This window comes from Pelodiscus sinensis, chromosome 19 (assembly GCF_052426305.1).
Source record: "Pelodiscus sinensis isolate ZL-2025 chromosome 19, ASM5242630v1, whole genome shotgun sequence".
In the NCBI taxonomy this organism is placed as follows: Eukaryota; Metazoa; Chordata; order Testudines; family Trionychidae; genus Pelodiscus; species Pelodiscus sinensis.
This window is the reverse complement of record NC_143070.1, coordinates 31,087,752-31,105,446: the sequence shown is the minus strand read 5'-3', so window position 1 is coordinate 31,105,446 and position 17,695 is coordinate 31,087,752. Positions and strand designations below refer to the sequence as shown.

At 49.9% G+C, this 17,695-nt stretch overlaps 1 protein-coding gene across 1 annotated transcript in view; it reads left to right on the top strand.

The window, feature by feature from the left end:
• The first annotated feature begins 4,078 nt into the window (after window positions 1–4,078).
• The window catches only part of LOC149522921 (butyrophilin subfamily 1 member A1-like), a 38,918-nt gene continuing 25,301 nt past the window's right edge, over window positions 4,079–17,695 (top strand). The window contains exons 1-3 of the mRNA XM_089771151.1: window positions 4,079–4,423; window positions 9,186–9,467; window positions 17,177–17,293. Of these exons, the coding sequence (XP_089627277.1) occupies window positions 4,162–4,423; window positions 9,186–9,467; window positions 17,177–17,293 (661 nt within the window). The 5' untranslated portion in view covers window positions 4,079–4,161. The remainder of the gene's footprint in view (window positions 4,424–9,185; window positions 9,468–17,176; window positions 17,294–17,695) is intronic.

The window sequence follows — 17,695 nt, the reverse complement described above, 5'->3', positions numbered from 1 at the left end:
TCCATGAGGTGGGAACCCTTTAGTTGGTTCCTCCCTACCCCGTGGAACAGTTCAGCAGTCCAAGTCTCAGGTTTGCATCCAGTGACCAGCTCTCTGTTTCTTGCATTTTCTGCCTCCTTCTCCCTGCCCATTAACTGACCTCTCGCTTGACCTTTAAATCTATCACCTGTATATTGACTATCTGCTTTCCTATCTGTCCAGCTTGTCTGCTTTACACAGTCCCTCCTGCACATGAGGAGGTCCCTGGGTGGGAGCAGCATGGAAAGGCCTTGTTGTATCAGAAAACCCTGGGTACCCAGGAGAAGTATTGAGCCCTGATCAGAGACAGCCAGGACAGATTCTAACATTGACATGTGAGCTCCATGTGACAGATATTTGGGGACGATCACGTTCACTTTATGAATGTTCTAATTATTTTTATACCTCCTTCATCAATGGTACCTATGCATGTCTATAGGTATCTTTTTGGGGGTTGGGATAGTAACCTATGCTATGGGAGAGGGTAACCCATCCCTCTTCAGAATTTAGGAACACAAGAACAGCCAGGCTGGGTCAGACCAAAGGCCCCTCCAGCCCAGTGTCCTGTCTGCCCACAGTGGCCAGTGCCAGGTGCCCCAGAGCAGCGGTTCCCAACTGCTGGTCCACAGACTGGTGGGGGGCCTCAAACTCCTCCCTGCTGGGCGTTGGCACACTGCACAGTGGCTGCTCAGCTGCTCTGGAGTGGGGCCACGTGGCAGGTGGCTGTCTCGCTCCAGGAGCAGCTGAGCAGGCACCATGCAGCGATGGCCCTAGCTTCAGTCCTTTCCCAGGGCTGGAGTTGAGTGGTGTCTGCTCTGGAAGCCCTGGCTGGAGCTAGAGAGAGGGCCATGTGATGTGCAGCTCCAGCAACTCTGGCCAGGGGCAAAGGGCACTGGGAGGGGTGGCAGCACAACGTCAGGTTGCTAGGTGGGAGCAGGAACTGGCCGCAGACACCTGAATGGCTGCGCGGCTTTCTTCCCTCACGCTGAGGTCAGCTTTCTGCTGCTTGTCAGGCTTTGCCTCAGGCTGGACTGGAACAGGCCTCCCCAGATGAGATGCAGATGGACACCAATTGCTCACCCCTAGGACTGGTTCAAGGGGGAGTCCCAGTGGCAATCCAGCTCAGAGTAGGGGGAAAGCTGGTTGCGGAGGAAGGGGGCAAATGAGGCAGAGGGGCTTGGCCCCCTTGGGCAGGGGCTCTTGGTAACCTGAACAGGGCAGCTCCGCTCCAGCTACAGTTCTGCACTGAGCTGCAAGGGGATCGTGCAAATCCCCTGGCCTGGCAGTTGGCGAGCCTCGTTCGCTGTAGTGTTAAAAACAATCCACCCTTCAGGGATAGGGCTGCCTAAAGCGTCATGGCAATTAACAGACTCGATGACAAGGAAAGTCCCACTAGGGTCTCCTTAATTTATTTCTTCAAAGGATGCTCTTATTCGTCGTTGCCCTTCATCAATTTATGTTTGTAAACACAGTGCAGATGGAGGACTGAGTGCTATTTAACTTAGATTTTAATAGCAAATAACCATCGACAATATGTTCCTCATATAAACTCTTATGGTTTCTTTTGTGATTTTGTAATGATAACTTTTGAGTCTATATATTTTTTTCTATAGCAGCAATTTATTTCTTAGGATTATTTGATTTAAAGGTTGACTGACTTTCTGGATTAACATAAGAACGGCCGTACTGGATCAGACCAAAGGTCCATCTAGCCCAGTGTCCTGTCTGCCAACAGTGGTCAGTGCCAGGTGCCCCGGAAGGGGTGGACCAAAGACAATGATCAAGCGATTTGTCTCCTGCCATCCCTCTCCAGCCTCTGACAAACAGAGGCCAAGGGCACCATTTCTATCCCCTGGCTAATAGCCTTTTATGGACCTAACCTCCATGAAATTATCTAGCTTCTCTTTAAACTCTGTTATAGTCCTAGCCTTCACAGCCTCCTCTGGCAAGGAGTTCCACAGGTTGACTATACGCTGTGTGAAGAAGAACTTCCTTTTATTAGTTTTAAACCTGCTACCACTAATTTCATTTGGTGTCCTATAGTTCTTCTATTATGGGAACAAATGAATAGCTTTTTGTTCTTCACCCTCTCCACACCACTCATGATTTTATAGACCTCTATCATATCCCCCCTCAATCTCCTCTTTTCTAAACTGAAAAGTCCCAGTCGCTTTAACCTCTCCTCATATGGGACCCGTTCCAAACCCCTAATCATTTTAGTTGCCCTTTTCTGAACTCTTTCCAAGGCCAAGATATCTTTTTTGAGGTGAGGAGACCACATCTGTACACAGTATCAGGGCCGGACTGAGAGGTGGGCGAGCCGGGCAGCTGCCCGGGGCGCCAACTGCTGGGGGGCGCCTGATGGCAGCTGTAAGGGGCACTCGGCATCCCTTATAGCTGCCATCAGGCGCTATGCGCCTGGCTCCCGGAGCGCCAGCCCCCCCCATCCCCACGGCACCGGCCAGCAGTACCCTTCCCCCCACGGCTGCAGGGCCCTGCACGTGGCGGGCTGCAAGCCAGCAGTGGTGTCTGGGCTGGGCTGGGCAGCACATGCGCCGTGCGCCCGGGGGCAGTGCTGCGTGCTTGGGCCCGGGGAGCCAAAATGGCTCAGGCCAGTACTGCACAGTATTCAAGATGTGGGCGTACCATAGTTTTATACAGGGGCAGTAAGATATTCTGAGTCTGATTTTCTATCCCTTTCTTAATAATTCCTAGCATTCTATTCCTACTTGAAAGTAGGAATAAGGGATCTTCTGGAAAAGGGTTTATTTTCCGCAAGATCCCGTCTAGACTGGCGCTTTTCTCCGGCAAAACCCCGAGCCAGAAAAAAGCGGCAGCCATGTTCATGCAAATGCCACAGGGGATATTTAAATCCCCCAGGGCATTTGCAATTCCGAAGTGTCTCATTAGCATCCCTTTTCCGGAAAAGGGTGCCAATGTAGACACAGCCCATCTGTATATACAATTGGGATTATTTTTTTCCAGCATCATGACTGATGTTAAAACTTCTGATAGATCCTTGCAATCTAGTCCCTGAGTGGTTGTTTTCAGAGAACTATCCACAATGACTCCAAGATCTCTCTTGAGTGGTAATAGCTAAATTAGTCCTCATCGGTACATACAGTTGGGATTATTTTTTCCAACTGACAAGCCATGAAGGGTGTGACAGGTAACAGCTCCGGAGACGTACCACCCTTTAGGAGAATTGCATTCACTGGATTAGACCAGATCCTAGAAACTGAAGAAAACATAGATTTTTTGTATAAAAGCTGGATGTGTCTTTAAGGCAGGGGAGGGGAAAGTTTTTTTTTGCATCAGGGACCTTTTACCCACAGAAAAATCAGTTGGGGGCTGCGCAGAAGTGAAAAGTAAAAAACCCCAAAACAAACACTCACTGGCATGGCCCCTGACTGAGAAGCAGAAAGACCCTGCCCACGTTCCCCTCCCATAGGATAACCTGGGGGAGGGGCAGGCTGGCAGATTGTGTGTGCTCCAGCCCCAGGAGAGGCTAGAGCACCACTGTGGGCTCCGCAATACTGGGGAAGGAGACCCAAGCCTCAGCGGCCAGATCTAGGCTAGCAGGGGCTGCATTTGTCCCCCAGGCCTGAGGTTCTCCACTGCTGCTTTAAGGTGCCACAGGACTCCTAGGGTGTGTCTAGACTACTGAGTTTTGTCGACAAAAGTGGACTTTTGTCGACAAAACTATACCTGCGTCTACACTACCACTGAGTTCTGTCGATATAACGTCGACAGAACTCAGCAGTTTTGTCGACGCTGGTAAACCTCATTTTACGAGGCATAACACCTTCTGTCGACAGAAGGTGTTATTGCCTGTAGGGTTGCGTCTAGACTACAGGGTTTTGTCGACAAAGCAGCTTGCTTTGTCGACAGAACTGAATGTGTCTAGACGCTCTATGTTGACAGAAGTTTTGTCGACAGTATCTGTCGACAAAACTTCCGTCGACAAAACCCTGTAGTCTAGACGTACCCCTAGTTTGTGCTGAAACAGAGTAACACAGCAACCCCTCTGAGTCTTTTCTCATTGAACATTTCACAGCACAGTTCAGCGTGACTGGACCTGACCGCCCAGTCAGTGCCGTGGTCGGTGGGGAGGCCATCCTGTCCTGCTACCTCTCCCCCCGGATGAGCGCTGTGAACATGGAAGTGAGGTGGTTCCGATCCCAGTTCTCTGCAGCTGTGCACCTGTACCGCAATGGTCAGGATCAGTATGAGGAGCAGATGCAGGAATATCGAGGGAGGACTGAGCTCTTGAAAGACGATATCGCCGATGGGAGAGTTTCCCTGAGAATACACGATGTTCGACCCTCCGACAATGGGCTGTACAAGTGTTTTTTCCAGTCCAGTGTCTCTTATGAAGATGCTTTATTGGAACTGCAGGTGGCAGGTCAGTAGTTTGTTCTGCTGTTTTAATGTTTTCAACCAGGTAAAAGTGGAGTCAGAAGGTTCATTGTGAGATGACACCGTTTTTGTTTTCATTATACTCGGTCAGCAGCTCTGTGCTGGATAAAGCTGGTTCTAGTTTGCTGTGTAATACATGTTTTTTTCTAAACTCTCAAAAGCCCAGACTCATAGTTGGATTGTCTTGAAAACTGCTGTGACTCGCTGGAGTCTGGGGTAGGGTTAGTGGCCCAAATGTGAGGACAACTGAGCCAGGGATTAGTGAGAGAGACAAACACCCCTACCCACTCAGGTGACATTAACACATTGTGATTATTGCAGTTATTTGTGTACATCTGGGGTTGAACGGTGGCTCTGAGCCTCCTCACACTGATGGCACCAGCTGAGATAGATCCCAGTGCATATCTGGCCCTTCCAGGGTAAGCATGGTGGATTCACGGGGCTCTGTAGTCTAGAACCTGGCATAAGAGTAGGAGAATTGAGGCATTTCCCACCCACAGGACTGGTAGAGGCAGAAGGCCTAACTCCTGAAGGAGTTGCCAGAGAGTCCAGCAAAGGGGACAGAGGGTATGTTTACACTTGCCCCTTAGTTCGGAGGAGGGAGGCAAATGAAGCATACCGAAGTTGCTAATGAAGCGTGGGATTTAAATATCCCGTGCTTGATTAGCATATTCGTGGCCAGTCGCCACTTTAAAAAGCTGGTAGCCTGAATTACTGCGCCACATGTAGTCATGGTATTCCATTAGAAAACCCTTCCCTCGATTTAACTGTTACTCCTCGTGCAATGAGGAGTAACAGTTAAATTGAGGGAGGAGTTTTGGATCGGACTACCGTGTCTACACGCGGCACGGTAATTTGGTCTACCGGCTTTTTAAAATGGCAACCAGCTGTGAATATGCTAATCAAGCACAGGATATTTAAATCCCACACTTCATTAGCAACTGTGTTATGCTTCATTTGCCTCCCTAGACTGAACTAGGAGGCAAGTGTAGACATACCCAGAGAGACCAGCAAAAGGGACAGCTAGTTCTGTAACTGGGACACGAGGTTTAAATAAGGTGGATCAAACACATGGGTTTACACCAGAGGTTGGCAACCCCTGGCACAAGCAGCACACCAGCCAATTTCCCGTGGCACAAGGGCAGGAGCTCAGCTCCCCCCAAGCAGCTGGGAGCCTGTGCTGCCGCTCCAACCTCAGCCGTACAGCTGCAGGCTGAAGCACTAGCTCAGGGGGTGTGTGAAAGGCGTTCATATGTCCCTGGGGCTCTCCTGCCCACCTTGGACATGCAGCTCACGGGAGCTAAGGGTTTAACCCCCCCACTTCCTGTCTACAGGCTTCTTGCTTCAGGAGCGGTTGGGACTGGGCCTGCTCCGAAGAGCTGGGGCTGAGCAGCCAACACACATGGGGCCCCGGGGCCCAGGTTGCTCCCCAGGGGCTGTGTGGGGGGCCGGAGAGCACTTTCCCCAGCGCCCCTCTGCACCCAGCTGGGTTGGAGCCAGTCCTGGGCAGCCCCAGGCTCTGACTGCCCCAGTCCCAGAGCTGCAGCCTGCAGGCAAAGGGCTCATCTGGGCAGGGAAGAGACTCTGCCCTTCCCGCCTACCTCACCTCACCCCAGCATTGCTGCCTTGCAGATGAGTGTGCTAGGGGCACAGGGAAGTGGGGGCAGGAGTAGGCAGTGAGGGAGGATGCAGGGGCAGGATGGAAAGGGGCAGAGGTTGTACTGAGTGAGGGGCATGGGGCGATGCAGGGGAGCAGGCTGGTGAGATCATGGGGCTGAGGGGAGTGAGGCTGGAGCAGAGGGAAGATGCCTGTCCCAGAGAGACAGAGGATCTTGTGGAAAGGAGTTTTGCGCAAAACGGCCACGTCCACACTCACTATTTTTGCACAAAAACGGAACGAAAGAGACTGAAAATGAAGCGCGAAAAAATGCTAATCCATGCTTCATTTGCATTGGCTCTTGCAGCAAAACTCACAGGCTGTGTCTACACTGGGCCACTTATTCCGGAAAATCAGTCATTTTTCCGGAATAAGCTGCGAGCAGTCTACACTGGCCCTTGAATTTCCGGAAAAGCAACGACGCTCTACTGTACAAAATCAGCCGCTATTCCGGAAAAGCTACGCTGCTCCCGCTCGGGCATAAGTCCTTATTCCGGAACACTGTTCCAGAAAAGGGCCAGTGTAGACAGCCCAGTAGTCTTTTCCGGAAAAAAGCCCCGATCGCGAAAATGACGCTCGGGGTTCTTTTCCGGAAAAGTGCATCTACATTGGCCACAGATGCTTTTCTGGAAAAAGGGCTTTTCCGGAAAAGCAGCCTGCCAATGTAGTCGCTCTTTTTCCGGAAATATTTATAATGAAAACTATTCTGTTTTAAGCATTTCCGGAAATTCATGCCAGTGTAGACACAGCCACAGTGTAGCCATAGCCTGGGTAGATACGTTTCAAAGGGGATAGCAAAGCCAGTCTGTAACAGGAAAAACTTTAAAAAACAACCAATAGTCTAGTTGCACCTTAAAGACTAAATAGTTTAAAGACTCTGATAAGAACCATTAGTTTGCACTAAGAAAGCAAGAGTACTAAGGCAGGATTCTACACAGACATCAAGAACCATTGGCAACTTCATTGTTTGGTTGGTTGATAATGTGCGAGCCATCCAATATTGCAATTTAGACCATTAGCATAAGAATTAAACTTGTAAATGAAGTTAAGTTCCAGTCCTTCTCTGTGTATTTGGCTTGTGGAATTGGTCTGAAACAAAACAAAACCTTAGCCTGGATCAATAAACTGAAGAAATCCAGTTCCTTGACACAACAGTACAATTAATTTTCCTGTTACAGACTGGCTTGTCTATCCTTTTGAAACTTATCTACTCAATGTCCTCTCCCCCGCTCCAATTGTTTTCCTTCCCCCACTCCCTTCTTCCCTTATTTATTGTGGGTTCTGGACTTCCAACACTCCAGTCATCTGAAGAAGTGGGCTGTGCCCACGAAAGCTCATGATACTATCTACATGCTTTGTTAGAGTATACAGTGCTACCAGATCATTTGTTTTTTTAAGAACTAGGGGTCATCACATGAAATGAATAGGCAGCAAGTTTACAATAAACCAAAGGAAATGTTTCTTCACTCAGCACACAGTCAACTTGTGGAACTCCTTGCCCAAAGATATTGTGAAAATCAGGACTTCAACAGGGTTCAAAAAAGAACTAGATAGATTCATGGAGGTTAGGTCCATCAATGGCTGTTAGCCAGGATGTGTAGGAACAGTGTCCCTAGCCTCTGTTTGTATGGAGGTGGATCACAGGGGAGGGATCACATGAGGTTACCTGTTGTGATCCCTCTCTCTGGGGTATGTCTACACTACCCCCCTAGTTCGAACTAGGGGGGGTAATGTAGTCATATGGAGTTGCAAATGAAGCCCGGGATTTGAATTTCCCGGGCTTCATTTGCATAAAGCCGGCCGGCGCCATTTTTAAATGCCGGCTAGGTCGGACCCCGTGCCACGCGGTTACATGCGGCACGGACTAGCTAGTTCGGATTAGGCTTCCTAATCCAAACTAGCTGTACACCTCGGATTAGGGAAGCCTAATCCGAACTAGCTAGTCCGTGCCGCATGTAGCCGCGCGGCACGGGGTCCGACCTAGCCGGCATTTAAAAATGGCGCCGGCCGGCTTTATGCAAATGAAGCCCGGGAAATTCAAATCCCGGGCTTCATTTGCAACTCCGTATGACTACATTACCCCCCCTAGTTCGAATTAGGGGGGTAATGTAGACATACCCTGGGGCATCTGACTTTGCCCACTGTTGGCAGACAGAATACCTGAGCAAGGGTGTTTGGGTTTGAGGTAGATCTTACATTGCACTTAAATTGAAAAAGTGATCTTGTGATTTAAAAGGTTGGAGATCACTGTCCTGAGGGATTTTTTTTTTAAGAAAGGGAAACTATTGAAGGTGTTAGTGGCCATTCAGGCAGTTGTAGTTCTCACCTGAGTTTGCATTTGCTACACGACTGTGTCTAGATATTCAGAGTCCTTACCTATGTATTACTGCTTTCCCATTAGTAGATCTAAAAGAACTTTACCTCATTCTCCCCATTTTACAGATGAGAAATTGAGGCACACAGCATAGAAGTGTGTTGCCCAAGATCAACCATTTTGTCAGTGGCAGAGCCAGGAATAGAACTCAGGCCTGAGAACACTTTGCTTGGTTGCCCTATAGTTGCTCAGTGATCCTCCCCCTGTCACTCTGTGATAGTGCTGTGGGGCTAGGAGTCGTGCTGCGCAGTATGCAGCTGGTTACAGGCTGGTGAGAGATATCTCATCCAGTCTCTGTCCCAGCAGCTTCTAAGGTTTATTATATGATGGCTACTTAAGGATGTGATAGGAGACTGGTGTGTCTGTCTCCTTCTCCACCTGTATCACAGTTCCCCACAACTCATAGCTCTTTTCTTCCCCACAGTTCTGGGGGCACACACCTGCAGCTTACTGGTGAGCCACACGTTAAATTGGGCACATAGCCTGAGCTACACCCTGAGCTGGGCTCATCACCCATGGGACCCCACCTCTGTTCCAGGCAAATTTCCCTCAGCTGTTGCAGGCCTATCGATCCATTCCCTTTTCCCCCAAGCCCTCTGGCAACCCCTCACTGGCCTGATGTGTATTGACTATTCATTCCGGTGCTCTGGAAGGACACAGTCGAGGTTGTTACTGGGCACTGTAGGATTCTCATAAATTCATTTATTCCTTCTGTAGCTTTGGGCTCTGCTCCTGACGTCTTGGTGGAGGGACACCAGGACGGAGGGGTCCGGGTGGTGTGTCGATCATCTGGATGGTACCCACAGCCTGAAGCCCAGTGGAGAGATCTCCAGGGGAAGCACTTACCATCAGACTCTGAAAAAATATCCCCCGAGGCCAGTGACCTGTTTCAGACAGAGATTGCCATTGTTCTAAGAGAAGAGTCCAACCAGAAGGTGTCCTGCCATGTCTGGAACCCCCGACTCGACCAGGAGAGGGAATCAATAATTTCCATAGCAGGTCAGTGCCCGTCTGTGCTGCACGTGGATGAGACGCTGCTGATATAGGCAGAGAGAATTTATCATTGGGCCTCATTGTTAGCCTGAGCCTGCAATGTGCTGAATACTTCATGGAGAATCCTGAGCAACCTCCAGTCTCTTTGACTCCAGCAGGGGCTGAGAGTGTTTAGCACCTTCCAAGCAGGGACTCAATAGGCCACGTTTTCATAACAGCTCAGTTCCTCATTGTTCTTCTCAGGTTGTGGAGTAGATTTGCCTTTGCTGCAGTGAGGCCAGTGTAGCTTCAAGCTGTCACTGTCGGCTTAAGAGTAGGGGTGTGGGGTTTTCAGAGGACTCTGCTGCAAAGTGAGCAGCATCAGGCCTTGTGCACAGGAACAGCTAATTGGTGGCAAACTGGGGTGTAAATCTGCCTCTCATTAGCCTGCCAGGCACTGTCTGGGGCTATGTCTACACTGCAGGCTTCTTTTGGAAGAAGCTTTTCTGGAAGAGATCTTTTGGAAAAACTTCTTGCAAAGCGAGTGTCCACACTGCCAGAGTACAGGCAGTCCCCGGGTTACGTACAAGATAGGGACTGTAGGTTTGTTCTTAAGTTGAATCTGTATGTAAGTCGGAACTGGCGTCAGCCGCTGCTGAAACTGACCAGCGGCTGACTACAGGAAGCCCGAGGCAGAGTTGCTCTGCCCCAGGCTTCCTGGAATCAGCCACTGATCAGTTTCAACAGGCTGAATCTGGATGCCAGTTCTTACATACAGATTCAACTTAAGAACCCCAGGCGTCCCCAAGTCAGCCGCTGCTGAAACTGCTCAGCGGCTGATTCCAGGAAGCCCGGGGCAGAGCAACTCTGCCTCGGGCTTCCTGTAGTCAGCCGCTGGTCAGTTTCAGCAGCGACTGACTTGGGGATGCCTGGGGCAGAGCAGCTTGGGTGCTGCTGGGTTGCTCCAGTAGCGCCGCTCCTCGGCGCTACTGGACCAACCCAGCAGCACCCCATCTGCTCTGCCCCAGGCGTCCTGATTCAGCCGCTGCTGAAACTGACCAGCAGTGGCTGAATCAGGATGCCTGGGGCAGAGCTGCTGGGGTGCTGCCGGGTTGGTCCAGTAGCGCCCAGAGTGGCGCTACGGGACCAACCAGCAGCACCCCAGCTGCTGTACCACAGGCGTCCGGAGCAAAGCCGCGGAGCACAGGGGCAGCGGGACAGCCCAGACGCGCCGCGGCTGTCCTGCTGCCCGCGTGCTCCACGGCTTTGCTCCTGGTCTCCCTGGTCTGCTGGTCTCCAGCAGACCAGGGAGACCGGGAGCAAAGCCTCTGAGGACGCCGGCAGCGGGACAGATGCGGCGCGTCTGGGCTGTCCGCTGCCCGCATGCTCCCCGGCTTTGCTCTCCGGCTTTGCTCCCCGTCTCCCTGGTCTGGGGAGACGTGGAGCAAAGCCACGGAGCACGCAGGCAGCGGACAGCCCAGACGTGCCGCGTCTGTCCCGCTGCCGGCGTCCTCAGAGGCTTTGGTCTCCAGCAGACCAGGGAGACGGGGAGGAAACCCCGTTCGTAACTGCGGATCCGACGTAAGTCGGATCCACGTAACTCGGGGACTGCCTGTACATCAAAAAGTGATCTGCTTTTTTGACAGAGAGCATTCACACTGAATGGATGCTCTCTCGCTTTTCAGCTGCGATTGCTATGGACGGAGTGGCCACCAGGATGCCTGTGCTTTTTCCTCTTGCCTCTTCTTCTGAAAGAAATTCCTCTTCCCCATCCACATGCACCTTTTTCCCAAAGAGCACTTTCACAAAAAGGCTTCTTCCTCACAGAATGAGGATTGCCAATAGTGCAAAAAACCCACCCTGTTCTTTCAATTTTCTTGCCGAAGAACGCGATTGCAGGGTGGACATTGCTCAACTTTTGTCAGAAAAACGGCCATTTTTCCAACAGAACTCTGTGGTGTAGACATACCCTGGGTGTGTGGACCCTGCCACGGGCACGAGCAATTCCCTAGTGAGCTTCAGTCTCCTCTGCTTCGAAAGCAGAACAGAGCAAAGCACACTAGGGACGTGTCAGTGCACGGCACAGGGTGCACGCACCCAGTTTGTGCACAGAAAGCTGCTGAGAAGTACTTTTACTTCCAGCCTGCTGTGCACTAAGGGCACATCTAGACTACATGGCTCCGTTAGACAGACCCTAACTGTCCCTACAGACCAGCCATTGGAGTAGGGTGGGGTGAGCAGATCCATCCCATCCATTGGACTATTCAGGTTAGTCACCCCAGGCCTTGTGAATTGGGGGTTCCCCCACACTTCATGTTGCCATGGGGCCTTTGCAATGCAGGGACTGGTGGCAGTGAAACCAGCCCCGCTCTGTTCCAATTGCCTAGCTCCTGGTGTCACTCAGGGGGTGGAATGGGGGCAGGGCAGTGTGGAGGGGAAAGAGGTGGGGAAGGGTCGTGATTGGGGCAGAGCTGGGGATTATCCTGGGCCCTGCACCCTTCTAGGGACAGTCCTGGTGGTGAGTTGTATCTGCTGCCTTAGGGGTCATCTCTCCTCTACTATGGGTTCTTGGGTTAAGATTCTGGATTATGAGAAATGAAGTAGTGTTAAGCTACGACCTCCCACCTAAGTAGTTGTGTCTGACTACTGTCTGCGTTCGGTGACCACCATCATTTTTAGAAGGGCAGCAAAGGAAATTCTCCTTTGTTCTCAGTGTGAACTGCTGGGTGCTGAGGCTATGTCTAGACTACACTGAAGTTTCGAAAGAGGATATGCAAATTCTGCGGGAATTTGCATATCTTCTTCCAATCTCACTTTAGAAAGTGGAGCTTTAGAAAATGAAAGTAGTTTGGACATGTTTTTTTCAGCAACCTCCCCCCCCCCTTTTTGAAAAGCTGCTTTTCCTCAAATAATGAGGTTTGCACATTTTTTCAAAAAAGGGGGATTGCAGAAAAAAACGCATCCAGACTACTTTCACTTTTGAAGCTCTGCTTTTGAAAGTGAGATTGCAAATTCTGCAGGAATACTTCCATATCATCTTTCAAAACTTCAGTAGTCTAGACAAGCCCTGAATGTTTATGATAATCTGGCTAAAAGTCATTTTTCCTGAAGAGTGGAAGAGAGCCCTGGTTATGGTCTGAGCATCACTACCAGGTAACATCTGAAAATACCAGCAGTAAAAGTTCAGGACTATAATAAGCCGAAACAAAATCTTACCTAAGAATGTCTTAATTTTTAGATTTTATTTACTGTTATCTGACAAATAACTTGGCTGAAACCAAATGAATATTTTATCTCTATAATAATACTAGCTATGCTTCATATGCTCGCCAACGCCCGCTGGGGATAGGCAGCCCCAACACCGCTCCCTGGCCTCCAAGGACGGCCAGGCCGAGGCATGGCAGTCCTGGCCTGCCCTGGCTCTCTTCCCCTTCCAGTCATCAGGCCCCTCCGAAAGCTGGGCCAGACTTGGCTTTCTCCGTCCCTGGCTGCCGGACTTTGTGGGGGGGGGGGGTTGGGCCAGGCCAAGGCTCTTCTCCCCCCTACAGCCAGGGAAGGGGCGCACCCCAGGCCCTTCCCCTGGCCCTGAGGCTGCCCCTGCTTTTGCCTCCCCCATCCCTGACTCTCCCCTTCCAACTCTGCCCCTTACCCCCTGCTCTGGCTCTTTCCCCTCCCTTCAGCCATGGGCAGGGGGGAGGGTAGGAGAAGGGCGGAGGCCCAGGTAAGGTTGTGTCTGGCTCTTCTCCCACAGCTGCAGGGAGGGAGGGAGGACCGTTCTGGGGCCTCGCAGGCCCTGTGCTCTTCCCCCCCAGCCACCAAGGGAGGCCTCTGTGGCACTTTGCAGGCTGCACTCTCTTCCCCCTGGTTGCTGGGGAAAGGGGAGGAGGGGGGCTGCAGGGTGGCAGCAGGAACTGAAGAAAGGGGAGGAGGGCAGCCCAACTTCACAGGGGATTCATCAGCCCCACTCAGTCAGTCAGCTCCATGCCTGGAGCCCTGAGCCTCTGACTGGACGGGGCTGATTAATCCCCTGTGGAGCTGGGCTGCCCCACAGCTTAGAGGGAACACTAGGGTGGGGGTGGGGTTGCAGAGGTTCGTGATGATCTCACTCTGTCAACCTGCAGGAAAAACTTTTTTATACATACTGTAGTAAAATATAGTAAAGACTATGTGTGCTTCTTCCCCCTTCCATTACTTAAGCTTGAAACAGCACATATCATTAAGCTAATTGCGCATGTTTTAGAAGCTGTAGTAAAAAGGGGAACTAGCCGTTTAGACCCATTTCTCAAGGACTGGATTACACGTATTACTTGAGTTAGGGGAATTTGCTAATTGCTATTGCTTAAGTAAGCTATACTGGTGGTTGTTACTGAATGGAATGGAGTTGAAATATGCTAACCAATAACGCGGCAACACGAAGCTAAGGTAACAAATCAAGACGTGCCAAGTTAGATAAGAAAGTTAAAGAAAGTATAAAAAAGGATGCTTAGCCTACGCCCGAGGTCGGCTCTGCTTTGAACATTGAGTTCCTTAGCCGTACCTTGGTTGCAACCAATAAACTTGAGTTGGACCCAGCCTGAAAGTGTGACTCTCTTCTTGGGGTAAATCAGACTAGCCTCCAAGGGGACGAAACCAGCAATTTATGCAACAATACTAGAGGTGGTGCCCCCTGCTTGCTAGCACACTAGCCCCTCTCTCCAGGGCTAGGCAGCCCTGGCTCTACCCCTCCAGCTGCTGGTGGGCAGGGGGATGGACCTAGGCTGGTCTAGCTTCCTCCCTCTGGCTGCCAGGCAAGGGAGGGAGGAGGTTGGATTGGACCCAGGCCATGGCTGGCCCAGCTCCCTCCCTCTGGCTGCAGAGTGGGATGGGGGAGGGAGCGTGCGTAGTTGGGCCAGACCAAGGCTGGCCTAGATCGCTCCCTCCAGTCCCTGGGGGAATTGGGCCAGACTGTGGCCACAGCTAAACTGGCCCTTTCACTCCAAGCACGGGGGAGGGGAGGCTTTGAGGTTTGGGCCCCCCACCAGCGAGGAGCAAGGCCATGTGGCTCCTGCATAGCCCCCTGGGTGAGCAGCAGGGAGGAAGCAGGGCAGCTGAGACAGGAGGGGCTGTGGGACTGACATAACGACATCACTCTTGTCCCACAGGCAAAACTTTTTAAAATGAAATAGAGAGAGAGAAAAATGTTGTATTTGTAAAGCACTTTTCATCTAAGGTCCCAAAGTGCTTCACAGCTGCTTTGGTTGTGATAGGCCCAGTGTTATTTGACTGTTATGTTCATGGCATAAAAACAAGAGTTGAAAACAAAACACAAATACTCCCCCTGGAAGGGTGCAGTGCGGCTCTGCTTTATTTGTAAGAATCCAGAATCCAACACACCAGAGGTAAATGCAGGCTGCTCCCAGAGGCAGAAGAGCAGAACTCAGACCACCTTGCTCTAGGCTGGTCCTTCGCAGACTGACTTCAGAGGACCCAGATGCGCTCTCCCTGCACAGGGCCCTAGCCTGTAAGCAATCCCAGGAAACATCTCAGTATTTAAAGTGTCAGCTTGTAATTTTTATGGTTTTCCATAGACCCCACTTATCATTTAGCTAAGGATCCTCTTATCAGCCATCATGCCAAGGCCCTGGGAAGAGGAATTTTTATTCTCAATTTCTGGGCTCAAGTTTGTTTTTATTAAAATCCAGCATTAACACAATTTGGGCCACTCTCTCTCGTGTAGTTGAGTCCCTGTGAGCTCAGGAGAGTTGGGAGTGTCATGAAGCTGGTCCCAGCTCTCTGATTCTGAGGGCCAGTCTGTTCTGGCTGCAGCCTTGGGATCACGTAGAGTAGCCTAGGGAAGGGGAAATCTGTAAATTCCAAATTGCTTGGTCAAGGTACAATAAAGATCCAGACACCAGAGAAAATAATAATAAAAAAGATCAAATAGGTAAACGATGAAGATTTCAGGTCCATTCTGAAGCATCTGTCAGTCTAGATTGGTCCACAGTCCATCTACTGACTAGCCCTGGCCTAGGGAATGCTTGAACTGACACCAGTGGGAGGTAGGAGTAGCAAAGCAAAGTCTTCTACCCCACTATACCCCCTCCCATTCAAGAGCCATATTCAGTAACCAGGCTAAAGCTGGGAGTTTCACTGACTTAATAAAACAAAGGTAAAAAAAACCAACGAATGGTCTGGTAGCACTTTATAGACTAACAAAACATGTAGATGGGATCATGAGCTTTCGTGGGCACATCTGAAGAAGTGGGCCATGCCCACGAAAGCTCATGATCCCATCTACATGTTTTGTTAGTCTATAAAGTGCTACCAGACCATTTGTTGCATTTTTCTCTAAGGTTATGTCTATACTTGCACCCTATTTCAAAATAGAGATGCATATGAAGACATTTGAAATTGCAAATGAAGACGGAATTTAAATAGCCCATGCATCATTTGCATATTCGCGTTATGGCGCTATTTCGAAATAACACTCTGTTAAGACACGGTTATTTCAAGAGAAAACCCTTCTTCTGAAATAACTGGTAAACCTCATTGTGTGAGGAATAAGAGTTATTTCAAGAGAAGGGTTTTCTCTCGAAATAACCGCGTCTTAACAGCATCTGTTATTCTGAAATAGCGCCATAACTCGAATATGCAAATGAAGCATGGGATATTTAAATCCTGGCTTCATTTGCAATTTCAAATTTCTTCATTTGCATCCCTGTCTCAAAAGAGGGTGCAAGTGTAGACATACCCTAACAGACTAACTCAGCCGCCCCCTGAAGCTTCTAAAACAAAGGTGTCACACTTCTCTCTGTGTTTCTCTGGGAGATTCTTTTAAGCAGTCACAGAGAGCCCACTGTCAGTGCCCTGCTTTCATGCTGCGTGTGTTTGTGTTGTACTTAAAAGAAGTACCCGGGATCTTTTTCAGAGGGATAAGGCAACACGCTATTTTTATTAAACATACATAAATTAATCAATACTTATCATATGCATATGATATATATCACTCATGCACTCTAACACACACACAAGCACACTTCTTGTTGTTGTTGTTACCAACTAGTTGCTCCCCTTAACTTCACTGGCCAGGTGAGTTAGATGCGGGAGGGGTGGAGCCGGGCTTTTGCCGATCCAGATTGATGCTCTAATGGTGACAAGACGAGACCCGGGGTCCTTTGCAAGACACCTCACTTTTATAGCAGCTTCCCTCTCGTGCAAATATATCCCAGATTCAAAATCTGGGTCTGTGTCCATTGGTCTTTTGTGCTGCTTCTCTCTGGATGTTGTCCCAATGCTGTTCAGAGAGGATGTTTTCCAAAGAAGGTGCCTGCTACTAATCCCCAAGGCCGTCAATATGTCTGCTCTTCTTTCTTGAGCCCACTTGACATCTTGGGCCTGGCTTCCACCCCCTCTTCAACTGGTGTAGCTGTCGGGAGGTGCTTGGCACCCAAGTCTTACTCATTCACACCTCATTCATTCCACAGGGCAATTGATTACAGAGTGGGGGGAAGATTTTATTCTACTCCTAGCAAAAAAGACATTTTTCTTCCACTTTAACTATAAACCCAGTTTTCTACAAGTTTTCTATATAGAGTTCTAATACAAAGTTACAAGGTTATATGGATTTGTATTCTAATACAAAGTTACAAGGTTATATGGAGAGGCACAATGCTAAGTCATATGAAATTATGTGAATATACTTAATACATAGATTTATCTACATTTGCTCCCATTGTCAATGGCACTTTCTCTTGCAGGGCTGTTTTTCCCAAGGGTCAACGCTTGGATGGTGTCTCTGGGGGTGATCCTGGCTCTCCTGGCTGTTCTCATCCCCCTGGCTAGTTACTACTCCTGGAGGCAACACAGAGCAAAAGGTGAAGTAAGGAAAGGGCTGGGGGCACGGGGGTGGAGGGGAGGGATTTCAAAACAAAACCCAATGCAGAGCTATCAGGATTAAGGTGTTCTGATTCAGTGTTTGGAGGAGCTTCAGGCAATGGGAGCCGGGTTGGAGGTGAAGAGGGAGCTGAATAAACTAGGACTTTATCTGAACCGAGTCATGTCAAGTGGTTTCATCCTTCAGATCTCACTCTGGGAGCCTGATGGAATGTGATTCTGGACTATTCCCCGGGGATCGGCATTGCTCAGTTTAACACCATGTGGGACTCAGTAAGCTGGGCTTGGAGCGCTGACATACAGGACCTGGGGGCTTGCAAGAAAACTGGAAAGCGAAGCAGGAGAAAAGAGGAGTTTCTTAGGTCCCAGTCCTGTCCCCTCCT